This window comes from Euwallacea fornicatus, chromosome 9, assembly GCF_040115645.1.
Source record: "Euwallacea fornicatus isolate EFF26 chromosome 9, ASM4011564v1, whole genome shotgun sequence".
NCBI classification, from domain to species: domain Eukaryota; kingdom Metazoa; phylum Arthropoda; class Insecta; order Coleoptera; family Curculionidae; genus Euwallacea; species Euwallacea fornicatus.
The window spans coordinates 630521-650481 of NC_089549.1; the positions used below are offsets into that span (position 1 = coordinate 630521).

The 19961-nt window shown below is 39.9% G+C and overlaps 1 protein-coding gene across 3 annotated transcripts in view; it reads left to right on the top strand.

Moving 5' to 3' along the window:
- LOC136341236 (adipokinetic hormone/corazonin-related peptide receptor variant I-like) overlaps nucleotides 1–19441 on the top strand; it is a 43043-nt gene extending 23602 nt beyond the window's left edge. For 2 of the 3 annotated variants that reach the window (XR_010732463.1, XR_010732462.1), the window contains exons 2-8: nucleotides 6897–7224; nucleotides 13242–13469; nucleotides 16452–16659; nucleotides 16967–17120; nucleotides 17175–17365; nucleotides 18549–18679; nucleotides 18732–19440. Coding sequence is in view for 1 of the 3 variants with exons in the window: in XM_066285992.1 (XP_066142089.1) it covers nucleotides 6949–7224; nucleotides 13242–13469; nucleotides 16452–16659; nucleotides 16967–17120; nucleotides 17175–17365; nucleotides 18549–18592 (1101 nt within the window). In the remaining 2 variants the exon portion in view is untranslated. Of the gene's footprint in view, nucleotides 1–6896; nucleotides 7225–13241; nucleotides 13470–16451; nucleotides 16660–16966; nucleotides 17121–17174; nucleotides 17366–18548 lie in introns of all 3 variants that reach the window. The other variant, XM_066285992.1, reaches the window with a different exon arrangement.
- Nucleotides 19442–19961: the final 520 nt, after the last annotated feature.

Sequence of the window (19961 nt, forward strand, 5' to 3'; positions counted from 1 at the left end):
GCCTTGTCTTTTTGCTTGTTATTTCCTCTGTGCTCAAATTACGACGCAGTATCGCACAGTGTTGAGGAATACGCAAGAAATGGAGACAAAACAAATTCGAACATGATAAACTCATTAATAATGAAAAGTGGTTTCTCACCAATGACGTTTAGAGCGATAATAGAGAACATTCCACGAGTTTCCAAGTATTTTGCGGTTTTATTATTGGAATGTCGTTTATAACCGTCAAAGATATTCAATAAAAACCCTTTCTGAGGATAAATTGTAATTTTAAATGGAAAGTTTGAATAAGAAAATATTCCAAAAATGCGGAAAATAGGAAAAAGCTTATCCAATATAATTTCGACTTAAAATACAATTTTCATATATATAAAAGAAAAACTGCAGCGTGTAATTTCGCATAATTTCCATAAAAGCTTAAACGCTTTTTTTCATAGAATTTAGTCAGTTCTTGTGAAAGGAAATGACCGTTTAAAATTCCACCTGGTGTGCCTATAGACTTTGCACTTGTGGTTGTATTAGATCTTTCGATTTCCGCGGTAAAAAAATCGCACACAATCAAACGAAATGATATATCGTGTTCCATTTCGGAGGATTCATGATGTGAGATATATAATTTATACCTGTGATGCAAAATCGTGATTTATGGCCTCCCGAAGCCTGGTTTTCCATAGATTATGTAAAGGAAAAAACTTTAAGACATTCAAGATTGAAACACACGATCACGGTCACACCAACGACACGATCTTGCAGTGCGTTGCATAAATGGATTTACAAGTTTCGAGAACTTCGTTAAAAATTAAATTAGAAAATTAATTAGGAACTTTCATTGCTTAAAGTTTCACATTAATACCTTTATTGCATGAGAATTTCTAATTATTCAGAGACATTGCGGAGTGTTTTGTGTAATTAGCAGAAGAAATTTAACAAAAAAACAAGATTATCCATTCGTCTATTTAAAATAGACTAGATTTGGTCGACCGTAGATCGAACGACAATAACATCGAAAACGTTTAAGACGGTAAGTCCTCCATCTCCCGCGTACCTCCAAAAACTCACGAGTGCAACCACTTTTCCTCCTCGATCACACATTGATCGCCACAGAAAAGAACAGATTTATTAAGGACTAATAAGCGTGGCCTTTGCTGTTGGGGGATTAACACTCTGAAGCATCAAATTACTGCCTCTGCATGTCTATGTGTGCACCAAAACGGGCTTTTCCAGGTCCCTACGTGCAATATCGGTTTGGTCCAGACGTAAATTAGGGAATTTTATGACATGCGAAGGAGGTGGCCCTTGGTCATCGCTTTAGAATGAAATTTTACTTGTAATTTTTTTCAAAGATGGGATAAACCCTCACGCAGCTTAAATCAACCGAACACTGAAGAGAATGTTTCCGAACTCTAACAAAACTTTGGAGAGCGGCAAATCTAACTTTCAATTACCAATATTTGGGCAGATCTCACAACTCTTAAAGTAAATTTGGAAGTATTTGATCACTTCCTGGATTTTCATATTAAATTTTTTTCCTCGACGGAAGCTTCCTGGATGCAACGGATTGAAACGACTGAACAAAAAATGAATGGGCCGCTTTGGGGTGTCCTCTTTGAGTACACCTTCCCTCAAGCCTACAAAACCCAAAATATCGAGAACCGTGATTTAAAACTAAAATTTGTGCGTGTTTTATTGATTTCTAATAAAATGGAGAATGAATTCGGAAATATGTACGTCACGACATGGCGCCATCTTTGAAGGCATTGCGGAACTTAGGCGAGTTTTTTGACACATCGGTGAATATATTATTCGGAGCTTTTTGCGGTGTTCACAATGGCGCGGTTCTTTCCATTGCAACGGCTCTTGAAAGGAAATTCACAGCACCGGTCACTCGTATGGTTTTCATGCCTAAATATACCTTTTAGCGCTTTTAGTACAGTTAGCCACGTACCACGTTCGTCCGCCGGTTTTCATGCGATCACCGGACTAGAACGACGTCGGGCGTGATCAGGAAGCAAAAACATGGGTGACCGACCTCAGGTGAAGGATGACCTGCGCATCGTCGCGAAAAGACACTCCCCGCCCTCGGGCCAATATGCGTCAAAGGCCACAGAAAGGTCAAGGAGGCAACAACTGAGGACCGGTAAAAGGAAAAAATCTTCTTCGACGCTGGCGGTGTGTCCCTGAAGGACAGTTCCGAGGTCGGCGAAGGGGGAGAGGGGGTCTTTAGTGTGTAGGAGCCTCGGTGAATTAATGTCCGCACTACTCGGTCGACAGGACATCAGGGTCGCAGGAGGGTCTTTCGAAGATTTTCCTTGTGATAAAAAAAAACACTTTAATATATTTTTTATGAGAGTTACGAAGAGTTTTCAAAGAGAGACGGCTGTCGCGCCTGAGAGATTTTCTATAATATTTATTTCCAGGACTTTATTTTTAAGTTTCGATTGTGACCTTTCTAGTTCTGTGGATTTGTCGCGCAAAAGGGAATTTTCTTATTTATTTATTGTAAAACACAATTACGAATTAATGAACGTCCTGCAATTAATGTCCGTGAACTCTTCTCGATTCTCCGATTCAATCTCGTCCGGATTCTTCAAAATAACTTGAATATTTGTACGTGGGGAGCAACGTATAACGCCGAAACGGGCGTTGAGCTGAGGGTGCGGTTTCGCATGGTTAAGTATTTTAGCGTTGTTTTGCATTAAAGCCTGTAAAATTAGGACACAAATGAGTGCAATTTGCCGCATGTGAATGTTTTCTAATTGTACACCGAATAGGCACGGTGTGGACATGTGAATTAACACATGCCACGTGCGTCTGTACAGAGTGTTTCCTCAACGGACGGGACAAATTTAAACGTATATTTCTCTAGTTCGTATGTGATGAAAAAGGGTGTAGAGGGAGGAAAGATGCCCGGTGTCGAAGTTTAGAAAAATATCGCTTCTGTTGGGCGAAACTCAATTTTAACTCGACCACGCCGATTTCTTCAGCTGAAAAGGGTGTTAAAATTCTAAAATATGCACTTTCCATTAACGCCCCCATTAAAATTCACAACCCGTTAATTTTGATTACAAACCCTCTTTTGGTAGTTTTGAGTTGTGTTTGATCGAAACCCAATACGTGACACATCTTTGGAATAGATATGAAATTCAAGAAGACCCCTTGATGGCATTATATACATATACCAAGGTTCAGGTAAATTACCCCAATACTACGCCAAAATCCGGTTTGGGGTTAGATTAAAGCGGATTACGCAATCAGGAATATCCGAAATTCGATCAGAGCATGCCGTCCTCATAAATCTTTAATAATAAACGTATGTTGAAAGTCATCAAAAGGTCCGTCTTTGAGGATTTGCAATGGAGAAGAGGTGGTAACAGGAGGTTCGGATGGTAGAAAGTTATTTGCCGTAGTCAAATTTATAATGTTTTTGTGGACGCAATGTAGAGGCTACGCGGCGCGAAAACAAATCGTTAGCAATTTCCCATTTCCCGAAGCCCCCTTATTTCCGATCGTTATTCATATTACCGTGAAAAGTTTTGGACACTTTTCCTGCATCCACATTCTCACGGTGTAATTAGGAATATCACGATGTGCTGGAGAAACTCATCAGAACTTGAAGATGTTATGTCTGCAAAGTTTGAAATTCTTCTTACATGGAACAATTGAAGAGTCGCTCACCCTCAGTCATCTCCATTTATTGCGAATAAAGTTATAAGAAGAGGTAATGAGAAAACGATGCTCTTTTCCTTTCAAGGCAGAAACAAGGGTCTTTCAGGCTAAAACAAAGAGCTTTTTACGTGTGATTTCCCTAATACGAACTATCGCAAACTTACCTTCATGAAAACCCTCTAGACAAAGACGCACTGGTGCCGCTGAACGAAAACTTTGTTTTTCCCCGTTTTTCTCTGTGCCAATGGTTGTGTCCAGATGTGGCGAACGCACTGCCCGACATACGAATGGTCTTTGTCTCTCTCACAGAATCCATTTTGTTACTGTATATTGGTTTAATTTTGAGGGAGTAGACTTTTATTGCAAAAAGCATGAAAATCCCCCCTCAGAGACGTTGTTTTCGGCCAATATCCGCGTTTGTTATCTGCCACGGACGGGAACAATAGAGAAGCTAACGTAGTGGAATTTAATCATTTCCAGCTTTGTCCTCACTTTTTTCGAATTCAACACAAAGGGGCTAAAAAGAACAAATTGAAAGTAGAAACACCTTCAGGGTGCCGATTGAAAGCCAAAAAAGTGTTTTTTTTTCACCATGTAAAATGTTCTTTGCATTTGCAACTCTTTTAGTGCATTCTGGAGCTCAAATTAGCTGAAAGTTAACCGTCGCTGACCTCTCAATCGTCAAAAGCAAAAAAGAGGTGTTCGCCTTATTTTCGATTTTTAGAACAGAAATGCTGAACGAACGAATTGAATTTTAGCATTTGTGTTGAGTTTCCGATCCGGAGTGCAAACTGACGGAAACCAAAACGTCACGGGCCCCTCAATCCTCACAAAGGAAAAAGATTTTCTTAACTGATTTGACGGATCCAAAGGTTTATGCCCCACTTCAGTTGAAGATAATTCGATTCGGACAACTTGATTACCTGTCTGAGCCTCGATTAGCGCACTCGCGTCTCCATTGTAAAAACAATTTAATTCAGTTTTTATTAAAAATACTCTCCTGCAACGTTCAAAAGATGTAAAACGGGCCCTTGAATCGTAAATTGCGACACTTAAAGCCCATTTATTAGGGGGGACTCGTATTGGGGGAGGGCTTCGAGGGATCAAGTCGAGGCGCTTGCTAAATGTTTTTACGTAGTCAATTTTAATTGAAAACTGACATTTATCAGTAGCTATAACGTATTAAAAATGATTTATTTTTCATACGAATCGAAATTCGTTTTCGGGCCCTAATAATACAAGTTAAATTGCCGCAAAATAATTTAGCTGACAGAGTTTGAAAATTCCCCAAAAGACAAAAAACCGAAAGACCATTTAGGGAACGTGCCGAATCCTACAAACGGCCAAAATCAACTTTTAAAGGGCGTTGACGCCGTACTAACGCTATGCGGCCCTCAAAGACAATCTCTAACGGCCGAGCTGAATCGGACGAATACATATGAAAGCTTGAAAATCAGGATTTTTTCAAAACATAATTACACGTCCAGACGGTCCTGTCAGACCTTTAACGTTCGGTAAGTCATTTACCAGTTCTGGATGCATGCTCAGTCTGTTACGTTGCGAAACAGTCTGGAAAAATGTTACGTGCACGGTCAGGACCAGACGTAAATAAAAAAACAATTTTCTATTGTCGATGTTGTAGAAAATCTGGATTTGAAGCGGTTTGCTCAAATTGGCAAAATAAAACATCCAGAACCATGGTGAACTCCGCCAGTCCGCTTTAAATTCTTCTTCCTGGTTAAACCGCTTTAAATCACATTGAATCAACGGCCGGTTTAAACATACACACATGAAGCTGCTCCAAGTGACTCTCGTCACTTTACTCTATTTTAGCTAATTATCATAGAAGTTACTCGATCCAGGCCACCTGAAGTTGATCACTCTTAGGTCTTCGCTTAACGACCGATGTTGGATTTAAATTTATAGGAAGTAGTAAACAGATATTGAATTATTTTGTTAAACAATAGACCTGTAAACAATTGATACATAGGCCCTTTTAATTAATTAATTAAATTAATTCGTAGGGCTCACACTTGGTTTAAGGGCAAGACACATTAAGGTACATACTCCTCTAATAACACATAATAACGCCTTTATTGGTTAGAATTTCCCTTTTAAGTCACATAATTGACACTTTCTACGCCTACACTCTGCCCACGTCACACAAATAAGGCCCGATTTCAACCCACAGATTGGCCTATCTAACGTCTACATAACTAGGTAAAGCAAACTCGTTTATACACGTTTTTTATTTCCATCACTTGTAGGAGGAACAGCCCGTTTTTGAAAAAACTGCGATTTTACGGCTAAAATTCGTTAATTCGAATCATAAAAATATATGCTACGCTACTGCTCTTGGTGCAATGTACCTAAAGTGAGTTTTCAGAAAATCGAACGATATTTTTCCGAAAAATAGAATGTTTGAAGACTGACGTTTGAACGTTCATCAAACTTGAACATCACGTCACTCCAACGCTCTTGGCATGATATCGACCTCAAGCACCATTGGGTTCTCAGAGACTTTAATTCTGTGCAAATCAGGGGCGCGCCCAGATGATTTTCGTTTTTTTTTCAACGCCATTGCTCTAGAGATTTACCGAGCTTGAACGAGACATGCTACGTCACTGCTCACGACGGGACATATTGGTTTTTGATATCTTATATATTTCCAGTAATTCGCACTTATCCAAGTTAGGCTAACTCGAACAACTAACCCAATCACAGCAAATCGTGAGGAGGATAGAAAAAGTTGGGGGAGTTGAGTAATAGTAAAATGACGCAAAATAGAATAAATTTGGATCATTCTGGATAAGTTAGACTTAATGGGCGAAGCTGAAAACTAGAAAATTGTTAATTTGGGGGGAATTTGGAAAAAGTAGTTCGAATTCGACGAGGTCAAAGCTGGATAAAATGGTTCTGTTCAGGTTGAATAAAGCTACATCCAGTTGAAGATGTTGCGCATAGCTAGGCCAAACGGGCTTTCAATGATCTTGTTCACAGCGTTTTGTTTCCTCTATTAACCGAAAATTCTACTCACTAAGCAATTTCTCTCACCTCTCGCCTTCAATCCTCGAACCAGAAAGTGTATTCTTTCCTACTTAAACGCCTATATACAATATCCGACTCCTAAATTTCCATATAAAGCTTTCCCCAGCAAGTAAAGCAGTTAGTTCCTAGAGAAACGTGTTCTGCTACTGCACGAAAATCTGTTTTCGACTTTTCTGTTTCAGATAGTTCCTGAAGAGCATTTTCCGAAACAATGTGAATAGCTTGAGCCTCACAATGAGCAATTCCAGTAGCTACAATGACACGTTCATCCTGAATTTTAATAATTTTTTAATGAACGACACAGTTCCGACCATCAACCAAGTACCCTCAGTTCGGAACATTTTACTTTTCTTCGTGTATGTGGTTCTGTTCCTAATTGCGGCGATTGGCAACCTGACTGTGTTTATTTCGTTATTCCGATCCAGACACAGGAAATCCAGAATTTCGTTGATGATCCGACACCTGGCCATTGCAGATTTGATTGTGACCTTTGTGATGATCCCCATTGAGGTGAGTAAATTGCGCATAATGCTTTCGTAATCCGTGGAATATTCGTCGGTTTTTGTGGATTTTTCCCCCGTAACCCTTTCACAAACAAAAAGGGTTTAAAGAGGGTTAAAGCAAATACAAGGCCTAAGTGATCTCGATAATTAAATTCTACGAAATTTATTATTTATTTATTGTCAATATTTTGAGTGAAGATTAATTCAGAATTATTATTGGAACAAAGGAAAAATGTTTATATTCAGATGTATGGTAGATAACATCGTTTCCAGGCAAAGTAAAATGGAAAGGGAGCTTCCAATCCCTCCAATTATTCGACAACTATTCAGGGCCCTTCCAGAGACGGCACATATGCTTTTGAACCCTTATTATAAATTTGTCGAATACAAAACTGCATCGTATTATATTATGTTTTCCTGGAAAATCTAGAAACGCTCATTTCCTGGAAGGTCTAGAAACACTCGTTTCTAGATGTTCAAATTCGGATTCAATTCGGGCAGTTGTTTCCTGCAATTCATGTCATGTTTCTTCGGAATTTTTTCAAATCTTTGAGGGATTTGTTTAACGAGCGCATACTATTTTCTACAATAGACCTACAAGCCTTGTAACGTGTGTATTGTGCATAAATTTATTAAATAATTTAGTTTTGCATCCAAATTTCACGTGATGAATCAAAGTAAATTTCGAAGCAGAATTCATTTTAAAGAGCGACATAGAGCAATGTTACTTCGATGAATGGCGACATTTATCAATGCGGAATTGCTCTATTCGATCTAATAGACATATAGATCAGAGACAGTTCGATTCTATATTTAACACAACAGAGGGGAAATGAGAGAGACTAACGCCGAAAAAGAAAATCGGAGGGGGGTTGACCACGAGTAGTCAAATTTCCAGCCTAGACAGTGGCGTGGTGGAGCTGCCCTAAAGATCTAGGGAACAGCTTTTTAGCCAGAAAAAAAGCTCTTTAAAAAGTGTCATGAAGCAAATAGACCGTCTGCGCCAATAAATTTTGAATGACACTTTTATTCAGGGGTTATGAATAAATGGTGAAATTATCCGCTTGATTCGTCAATAAACAGGGGCGCAATTGGGTAACACTACACCGAACACTGCATTAGAAGGTGCATTCACTAGATCCCACAAGAACGAAAATTTTGGATAATCACTATTGACGAACCGGGGCGTCTTTGCCAATCAACGATAAGAGCAATATTCCGCCGAGTTATGTATGAATGGCTACGTTTGTAGCGTGATCGCTTGGAAGACAGTGGCGGAGCGGAGATGAAAAAAAAAGATTTTTCCCAACCCGAATATTTTGCACCTGCACAGATAATAATTTTTTTAAACCAAATGGTTGCGTAATATTCAAAGAAAAATGAGTACCCCCAAAACAGAGCTGCGCCAATGAACTCTGAGAAGAGCACTTTTTGAGATATTGTGTGTAAATAATCAAGATTACATAGAGCACGATTGCTTAGTGGAGAGCGGCAATGACCTTTTCACAAAAGGAAAATTCTCAGTTCTCTCTTGATACAAATCAAACAAACTTTCCGCATCAATAAATTTGGGATGAAATACTTCTTCGTGCATTGTGCCTGAATGATTAAGTTTTCAGCTCGATTCGCACGAAACGAAAACGCGAAAACACCAAAAAAACACTTTTCCGACGTCCAAAATAATTAGAAATGAATCGCACCCCGAGCAGACCATCTACGCCAATGAACTTCGAGAAAACTAATCTCTGATATATTGCAACCGAACAACTAAATTTATAACTTTATTGTTTGAGTGAAACTCGCGACGAAAGAGACGTTCGCGGAGTTGTACTTAGAGAAATAGACCTTCTGCACCAATGCATTCGAGATAAAATTTTCCTTCAGGTATTGTCAGTAAATTTCCTTCCTCCACGGTGACACAGTCGAGAGAAGACTCTGACGAGATACCAGAAGGGAAAAATTTTAGAAAACCCTTTTCATTTCTCCCTGGTAGATTTGAGTGACAAGACAAATATCCCCGCTTTATCTCGTTCAAACGTCTTTCCTAAAATTCATAAACGCGTTCAACGTGGCTCCCATTTATCTCATAAACGGTGAAACCCTCCGGATATTCAGTTTGAAACTCGGGGTGTGCGAGCTTGCCTGTTACACACACCCCAGCTTGGGCTTTTATTTTCTTGACAACACCCCCGTCAGGAAATGCGAAATAAAGTGTAGTATTGCCGTGTGCAATCGGCCCTTTATGTTAACACGTGGATCGGTTTAATGGAGCTAATGGCAGAAAATTATCACCAAAGGGGACTATTCCTCAAATTCTTGTGCCGAGCTAATGCCATTCACGAGGAGTTACTGAATCATTCGGCTACACGTGAATCGATCGATTAGCCACTTTGGCTTGATTCGTTTTGGAGTGGTGGGGCGCAGCCGTTCAAAGCCCCACAAGTGTGCGCTACTGATATTACAAAAAAAAAAACTGCCTCAAGTGTTCGACAAACGAACAAAAACCTGAAATTTTGCTTAAATTTAGCAATTTTATTTTTGGATAAAAAAATGCTTATAATGCTCATATGAGCTTAATCCGAGCAGAATGCGGATTTCGTACGAAAATTCCTCGCCACGAAGGAACGAAAGGGATTTGGGTATGCCGTTGGGCCGAAATTTTCATATAACAAATTAGTGAGCATAAAAAGTTGGAGGCAGAGAAATTTTATTTTAACTATCCACTTCAACGGGAAATTAATCAGACGAGGGGAGAAAATTCGAGGATCTCTGTTGTGCGACGTCCAGGACCCTCTCCGCCGCCGACCACATGGACTTTAGTGAGTGCCAGAAAGAGGCGATTGGGCTGTTGATTGGATCAACACGACTGCTCATCCCACATTGGTCCAGTCAGGGAGCAACAATAAAAAAAAAACAAATTTCTCCCGTGTTGGTAAAGGTGATTGTTCCAGGCTGTAAGCGCTGCTCGTCTACGCCACTGTTTGTAGATGAATCCATCTGAAAGTTAATTAATTTACTATCAGAGATCGCTCCATCTCCTAAAGTCTCCCTCGACCAATTGATTATATTTCTGCGTTAATTGTTGCCAGCTTAAAGTCACCCTCAAAAACTGCTCCATTGAGTAAAGTTTCTCGTTTAAACCTACGTTTGACATCAATTATGTCTGTTTTAACTTCCTCAATTTGAACCAACGGAGGATTTAGTGATTATCAAAGTAACGTCGCAACACGTCTCAAACCGCAGAAGTTCTCCACCTGATTCTATCTGCATTTTAATGAATTTTCAAACGTTAATTAATGGATTGCTTTGCCGACCGGGCGACTGACGAATATGCTGTTAAGTGTTGTAACAGTTCTTTCATTTACCTGCCCTCTGCTGATCCGGATGCGCGTCCACGCGACTTACTGCAGTAGAATGGAGGTTCCAAATTCGCGTTAATTATCCTGGAATTAAGTCTTTTTGTGCAGCAGCTCATTGAATTCCGAAGTCGTCCTCCTGTGTACAACAACAATAGAAATGTGCCAATTTCAAGTCGACGTTTCTCCAGCAGCCTGGAACTCCTTAAGGAGTGCACGGAATGATGTGTAGAACGAGCTCTATGGAGTAATTAAAGTTTGATTATTCCGAAGGGAACGAATTATCGTCGGTGTCGTTGCGCTTGCGTCAAAGGCGAACTTCCAAAATTATTTCTGGATCGAATTTCTCATTTCGGAAGGTGCGGAAGTTTTTGGGGGAAACCCAAACTTCGTTTGGGGAGATGAAGCATGCGCGAAAGGGAGATTTGGTAGTGTGTGTTGCGACGGAAATCTTCGGTGCCATTTCTGATGGATTTCTGGAAATTCGCAATATGCGAACGCAGTTCTGCCAATTAAGGCTAATTGAAATCCAGTTGACGTATAAAAATGGAATAAAACTGCCTGGCACGTTTGACTTGGACAATTCGTAACACTGGGAATATCCACGTTTCGTCATCCCTTGCATCCCTCCTGATTAAAACTTCGATAGTGCAGTTCGAGAAGAATTTTTTTCTTAAGTTCACTCTGCCGTTTTTCTGACGTGAGACACCAAAAAATCCGGAAAAGTTCCCATCTCTTCGGTTGCAAACGGAAATTCAACCCGTCACAAATAAAAGCTCTGTGAAACATGATCAAGCTCTTTTATTCCTCTAAACTCAAGTGCCAATTAACGGCCTACAGGGGGTTTGGAAATGCTTTTAAAAATTCTTAAGCCACCCTAGGCGAAGGTGAACTCGATATTTCTCAATTCGGTTTGCATTTCAATGCAACCGGATGCTCTCAAACCGCGGTGAAATGAACTTCCTTTCCAGACTGACGTTTTCCTTCTGGTGAGAAATTTATTCATTGCTATATATCCGAAGATGCTCACAGTCAAAATTCATTTCTCACTCATTTCCTCTTTGCAGTTAAGGCTACTTTAACCCATAATCTCATTCACGTAGCGATGGAGTTTGAAGTCCAATCGGGACAAAATGGCTAAAATTGCGTAAGGCATTACTCATAAGCCCTACGTCTCTATCTAAATTTGCCATCACTTCGGGCAATTAGTTTTCCAAATTGAGGCACACTCCAACGCCACAAAATCTCATTGGCGTAGCGTTGGCGTTTTCGGGTTTGCGATTTTTTCAAGAAGAGAAAAATTATGGAAAAATCAATGAAATTGGGTATTGTGGCACGATCGGTGCACCACAGGTTTTTTCACCACTCCTTCCACCCATTAGTTTCATTAATTGAAAAATAGTTCTACCTATTTGACCCCCGGCTTCATTGGCGTAGCAACGGGACACATTATTGAGTTTCAATTTTTTTTATGATAAAATTCATCAAATCGTACATAAATGGTTGGCCCGCACGCTTGTGGTCTTTCTGTCGAATGAATCGATTAATTTTCCAAATTGAAAAATGCCCTCGACGCTACTTGCAGGTGTGATCTCGTCAACGCAGTGAGGGAGAGTGATAATTTTTCAATTCTCGGGGGATCTAGGAGGTACGCTGTCTGGGATATTGAAATGCTGCCTAACTACGCCACTGTTTAGAAACCCTTCGACCTAAAAGTTTCTGAGCTTTTTGAACGCACTTAAAAGGTTTTTGGCAAAACAAATTCTTGGCGCAGAAGTCCAATTTGGTTTAATTCAAATTTAGCGTTTCATTATTTTGGTTCGTTACAAATTTTTCTTTAGGAATTGCTTGTTCTGGCTCTCAATTAAAATCCATTACGCAATTCTTTTCCCAGCAAAAAAGTTTTAATTATCAATTTTTTTTATGTTCAAAGTTCATGACACAGTTTCCCCTCTTCGTTCCCTCGCCCACCCTCCGAATTTTCGTTTTTTTTTAAAATATATTCTCCTTTGCATCTTCTTTTTTTCCGAATTTTAATTGCTCCTTCTGACCTTCTGTCTCGCCCTCCCCTCGTCTTCAATTGGCAACATTCAAAGCTGTACCGTCACACTCGAAATTCACACAAGAAAACTCCCCTAACAAAGAGCTGATAAATTGGGGAAGCAACAAGAAAATAAGCACGAATTAATCAAACTTCGAAGCTTTTTGAACTGTAATTGGCGACTCACTTAATGTCGTTAAGGACGCCGATAATCGTTCACAAATGCTTTACAAAGGAAAGGTAATTATCCGTAAAATTAAATGAGAAGGGAGATAAAATTTAATTTACGTAGTTTGGGGAGAAGCGAAATGTGCAGATAGACTGCCGAGAATTGAAGCTTTCCAGTTATAGCCAGATAATGTTTAAGAAATACACTTTAAGCCACTTTACGAAAATTTCCATTCTACGGCATCAGCCCAGATTATCATCCAGGTTAAAGGCGTTCAAACTCGATAACATGTGCAATCCGAAGTTTACATTATCCCGTGGAAACTTTTAAGTTTATCTACCCCCAAACGAAATTTTTCATACCGCTCTGGAAAATCCCTATTGAATTCACGGAAACTTCTTCCGTATTAAAGTTAACCGATCCTTCAAAGGGCCCTAATCAGAATGTTCTCTTCACAGGTCGGCTGGAGATGGACGGGACGTTTTATAGCCGGAAACGCGACCTGCAAGATTGTCCAGTTTATGAGGGCGCTGGGCCCGTACCTCAGCAGCAACGTTCTGGTCTGTATCTCCTTGGATCGATATTTTGCAGTGATGTACCCTCTTAGAGTGAACGTAGCTAGAAAGAGGGGCCAAGCGATGCTCCTAGGGGCCTGGGGGGCCTCTTTAATGTATTCATTACCGCAGGTAACTTTTACTGAAGTATAGAGTTGGAAAAAGGTCGTATTTTTAACTGCCCACATGTTTTTCAGCTGGGCCCGTGTAAGTTTCAAAGCCGTTTACGACGGTCCTATATTTAAATTCAGCGACAGGGGGTTTTCCAAGAGCGAGGGTTGAATTCGTGATTCCTGACAACTGATGTTTAAATTGCATCAAAGCTTCTTGGTGTTATTCATATTCCAAACTATAGAGTTCGTTACGGATTTTACATGAGGTGGAAATGAAATATACAGTACCTTTTTCGCCGCTGTGCACGTGGAGTTTTAGCGAGAGCAAGCGAAAGGCAAATAGACGATTGACAGGTGCGAGGGAGACATTGTACCGTTTCCCCTTCCATTGTTTACAATCGGCTGGCGACGTTGATTCGCAAGCAGTACGCCTTAATCCGAGGGGGGGTGTAGTTCTATGTGATTCTGGAGGGCGCAAATTACGCGCGTGGACCGATACTCGAACGCGTTCCTCGAGAACAAATTCCACAGTAAATTTTGATGTAGCTCTACCCCTACAGGCACCGCAGTAGAGATAATACTTTTAAAACCCATCAATTGACAAAAAAAGCCCTTTTTGTGACGTGATTCATCCCCGGATTACGGCGTACTGCTGGGAGGCAAGGACGGTCGCCTGTCTCTCTCGCACCTGTCAGTCGCCTAATTGCCTCTTGCTTGCCCTCACTAAAATTCCATGTCCATAGCGGCGAGCTTGGTCCTGTATATCTACCGTACAGAATGTTCCTCTCGCAACGCTTCCCATGAAACGGAGGGGGTTTGTGACTATTTTGTTTAAATTTCGAATGGGACCAGCCAGTGGAGCTGGTCAATTCTATTCCAGAAATTGATTTCCGGACACTGCGAAACGGTCTTCCATTTGTTTAGATTATCTCTAGTTTAAAGCTTCGATTGCAGAGATGTTTATTGCATTATTTTCTGGAATCGATGAAGCAACTTCCTTCCATTAACTGTTTTGTACGTCGTTTTTCCTCGCTGTTTTGTCTACATAATTACCATATAGATCGATGAAACAACAAAACTCGGAAAAAAACTCTTATTAAAATGCAACTTTGACCTTAAAACGTCACACTTTAATGAATCCTTATTACACACCATTTATCTTGTAATTACACGGAAAAATCTGTGCGTGAGCTCGAAGGGCCCACTAACTTTCGATCCGGGCAGGGCCGTTTCATTACAACCATTGAGCGAGATGTGCGTTAAGCTCTATTTAAACACACTTCAGTCAACTGAATTTGCCCCAGCACTCAATGGGATGCTTTTCAAAACAAGTGTTACCTTCGACGTTGTTTACTGCGAACAATTTCCCTTAGATAGGTATGACCCCGTTGGCAAAGTTACCGTTGATAATTGTATTACAAGAGCTTGCATTTAAACTCTAATCAACAGAGTCATCTCATGTGGGCCCTTGCAAGATAACGACGTAAAGATAGCACTTATGCCCCCGAATCATCCTGAATTTATCTTTCTTTGAGGGTTCAGTTCTCTCAGATTTACTAGCCACTGTATTTGTTTGGGGGCCTTTGTCACAAATTGAAATTTGAGGTGATCTAGATTTTTCCGACTCCTCTATAGGAAAAGGGATAATTATTTCCATTAAGAGTTTTACGGCTAAAACGTTGCCATCTACATGAACGTTTTCCAAGGGAGCATTCCCAAGTCGTCGTTGGTTTTGAGGAGTCGAATAATTTGCCGGATATTTAAATGATATCGGAAGGGTCTGGAAAAGCAATATCCAGAAATAATATTAAATCTTGAGAATTTTTATGGATTTTCCCGCTCCTGAGCTTCCTTTAGAAATTTCCAAATTTGTAGCCTCTCGTCTTAAAAAATATAGTTGTACCGGTCTGGCTTCTGAAAGGGCACAATTTAACAAAAATTCGATTTGAGAAAAATTGGGTCTTGCTCTGGAAAGTAGTCACGTCACACTTTTTTTTATATATTTTCGCGGCCCTGATATTTTTTCGTCCAATAGCAAATTTCATTTCACACGTGCTAAAAATGATCCTCAAATTCGGGGCTTCGCACCTCTAAGACCAACGTCCTCTTTCTAAAATGACACGCTTTTCGCTAAAATTCACCTATCGCAAAAAAATTCCGACGCCACTGCATTCGGTTGCTTCACCTTTTTGCAAGTGTTTTCGGATTTTAGCTTTATAACCAGTTGCGACATTTACGGCTTCAACTTCCAAGAAACGGCGCCGCATGAGGCTGAGTTCGAAAAGGCTTATAATTCAAGTTTCGATTCGAACCCCTTCTGACCCTTCAGCAGTAACAAACTGCCGCATTTAAAGTTGCAACTTTATTAAATAGCCTGCATACTTCATAGAAGTGCTATTTCTGACTGATCCCGAAACAACTTTATCCATTCCGCAGATTCCTTGAGATTATCTTTATCTTATACGACGAGACTGAAATCCAAAATTCATTCTTGCTAAATTTACCCTGAATAGTACGAAATTTTGCTCGAATTCTTATGGAAAAGGGTCTTTATTATTAAGCCACTAAACCGCCCTAAATCTATTCGAAGGGCATTGCAGAGCGGCGAACTCCAGATGGCTTTTTAAGTGTCACTTGAGGTTAGATGCAGTTACGAGGTGTTTCATAAACATACCGACAAATTTTAAAGAACACGCACGCCGCTGGTGTAGGTACAACACTCTGGCACGTCCAATTTCATGTTCCTGTCCTAAACCGTGTTTGAAACATATAAAAAGTTGAAAAATGAGGAATTGAACGCTCTGCACCTTGAAAACGAGGCGATTTTGGACCTAAGTTTGTTCCATCCAAATATTCGTTTTTCTGAGCTCTGCACCCCCTGAAAGTCGGTCATTATGTTCGTGAAACTGTTTGTACGTTATCAGTGAAGTGTCTAAGAAAACGATTAGAAACCTACATAGTAGAAACTTTTAAGGAATCTAATGCCGTGTTGATTTCTCAGTGCTTCGTCTTCCATCTGGCACCCCATCCTAGCAACCCCGCCTACCAGCAATGCGTGTCTTTTGGATCGTTTCGAACCGACCTCATGGAGATGATGTACAATCTATCCAGCATATTACTGTTGTACTTCATCCCCCTCTTCATCATTATCGTGGCCTATAGCTTCATTCTGGCTGAGATATCCAGGACTTCGAAATCGCACAAAAACAGTAAGTATGCGAAAAAACGTTCGACCTGGAAAGTTTTGCTTTCCCAATGAAGGGATGAGACGTATAGCGTGCCAGGTATGGCGTTTAAAGCAATGAAATCGAACGTGAAATTGGCGACTCTGAAAGCTCTAAAGGGAAACGCACAGAAGCTTAATGAGAAGCTCCATGAATCTCATCCCTTTCTCTGAGATTCTTGATTTGACGCGCCACCGGATTTTAAAAATTTTATTTTTCGAATTCAAAACGAAATTGCCCACAGTTAGAAGTTTTCGGACAATTCCAGAGATTTCGTTGCGGTATGTTCCAGGCAAAGACGTCAACCAGACGAACGGAAAACTGCGGCTTCGAAGATCGGACACGAAGTCCATCGAAAGGGCTCGAAGTAGAACGCTGAGGATGACCGTCACCATAGTGGTCATCTTCATTTTCTGCTCCACTCCGTATGCCATGATGACTTTGTGGTAAACTTCCCTAGCGCGTTCTTGAAAGTTCCACCACCGTTCATCCACTTTCAGGTATATGTTCGATCGCAAGACCGCAGAAGAGGTGCTTCCAGAGTTCGTCCAAGACTTATGCTTTATGATGGTGGTTTCCAACAGCTGCATGAATCCGATCGTGTATGGAAGCTTCGTGATGGACTTTAAGAAGTTTTCTTGTCAGTGCACGGAATGTGGAGAAAAAACTTCTACGGACTCTTTAATCCCTCGTAAGTTGGTTTTTAATCGAAACTTAAAATTGACTGGAACGCGCGAAGCATTGAAGCCTCAGAAATTGTATTACAGATCTACTAAAAATTGAAACTATTTACTGGGAAATTCTCTGAGTGCCCTGAAAGTTTTAACTAGACAAGTTTCATTTAAGGTGAAAGTTTCGACAAGAGATGCAACAGTAAATATCGCAATAAAAGTGCCTGAAAATTGCTGTTTGAAATTAGTTTAAGGAGAGTTTCCAGGAATAATAATAACTCTGTTTAAACTCCATGAATTCAATTCGTTTTCAACCAGATTTTTCCAATCATAACTCCTACGTGGACGGAAACGTGTGTGAATTTTGCCTCCTCCTAACCCTCATTTTTGTTCATCACTTAAAATAATTGCACTTTTCTGAGTTATTATTGGTCCAGGCTCTCGATATCTCACAAACAAGAGCAAACTGAAATTTACGATTTTCTGAAAAATGCAACGGTCCCACGCAGGAACTTTGGTCAACATCATTTTTTTAATTTAAAGTTTCACTCGAGTATCCACTTCGAGACTTGTACGCCTCTGACATCTTAAAAATTATTCCCCTCAAATTAATAAGAAAAATTGTTAAATTTGAGAACGCCCTTTAGGCTCTTATTTTACACAAATAACGCGGCGTAATTAAAGTTTTTTAAACATTTTCAATTTTTCGAACAAGGGAGATTAAAGTCTGAAAACCAGCAGGACGTCTCTAACTTTTTATTAACTGAAGCTTCAATTCGCTCTCGAATGCGTTTTGACGATGTTCCTGGTAGAGTAATTATTCAAGAAAGTAGATTCTTGGAGCCTGTTCTGCTTCCCGATGCTTACGGCCAAGTGCTTCACTACAACGTACGCTTACGAGTGATTTTCAGTTCGCGGACTGGAATCGAGGTAATGGGGTGTGTTTGATAAGGGCTCGGCGGTTAACTGAAGAGCTGTCGAAATTCCTGCCTTAGAGACGCACCGCACATTTTGTTGGCGTAGGTTGTTAAACTTGGATTCAGGGCTGTCAGTTTGATCCAGTTACGTTTAACAAGATGTGCATGCAAAGAATTCAGATTATGGAGGCAAGGATAAGGCAATACCTGCTAAACACCGCATTCGGCGGGATAAAAAATATATATAAATTCTGTGTATAAATAATAAATTTTTATACATTTCCAGTAAACTCTGGAGTCATTAGGCGCTCACCAAACATGCAAATCTAGCAGCAATCCAACGGTACCGCCAGACTCTCTTCAAAGAAGCAGCACTCCATTGAGTACCAAGACAGAACGGCAACCTATCGTTTAAGGGTACGTCCTACGAATAATCACCAAGTTTGGGGGCATTTTCCCTCGGTTTTAGATTGAAAAGTGCCAGAGTGAGACTGCAGAATCTTCAAGCAGCTCCCACCCAGAAACTTACTTCTTCAGCGAACCTCTAATCCACAGATCGAGCAATTGTTCGGAATTAGAGGGGAGGTACTCGAAGAAAGGCAGAGATTTTATTAAAATTAAGACTGGGGTTGTTTGTGCTTATTACTCTAAAAGTGAAAAGAATCACATTGTACATAATTTGTGAATATTTAATATGAGATTGTGTATGTTTTGACCAAATTGTTTCAGTCTGGGTATGTTTTCTTTAGATAAAGGTCTTTTGAAAACAAAGGTTAAAGTGAAGCTCTAATCCTTAAAATATTGCTCTTCAAAAATTATAATTTTAACTCATTAGACCATCGACATTTCAGGGACATAAATCCATTTTCAGGCTGGAAGCAATTTCCCTAATTTTGACGCAGGTACTTGAAATTGTTTAATTCTTCGAACCCATTTTAAAGAATTTAGAATTTTCCTCGTTATTTGGATTTTAATACATTAATAACACAGTTTTCAGCATTAATATACTTCTTCAGATTGTCAAGAATATAATTTATCCTGTATTTTCTGAAAACCTTTCCCAATTAAAAGGCGATAGAACGGCAAATTTTTAAGACAAAATGTAAATATGTATTTCTGGCCTGCGGAGATTTTTGATTCCTCACAATTAAAAACTGAATTTCGAGCATTAACACACTCACGCTGTATTCTAGAGTATTTAACGACGCAACTTATCACGAATCTTCGCCCCTAAATACGCAAATTACAAAATCACCGGATTGTCAAGAAGATGTTCGATTTACGAATTATTTTCTAATTTTCAGAATTTTAATATCCATTAAGCAGCATAGATCTATTACATCTGCCATAAAATACCGCTGCCTTTTTCAACAGTAACCTACCCATTGACTGGTACAACGCAGTAAAGTCCCTGTAAAACCTCTTTTCCTCCGTTGGATCTGAATTGGCATTTGTGATTTAAGAAATGACTGAATAAAGGTGAAGCTGCTTCACGGAAAAGCAATCGATTGCGTTGCTATTGTGTTTTAAAGTATTACCTAAGACTCATAATGGAACGAAAGAGTCTTGATGCATAATAAATATTTATCATTGATTTTATGTTTATAGTGCATATTTTGTGCTTTTGTTTAGTATTCGTTGGAAAAGGCATCGGGAAAGACTTGCCGTTTATGATTACGTTATTCACCGAGGTATTTGG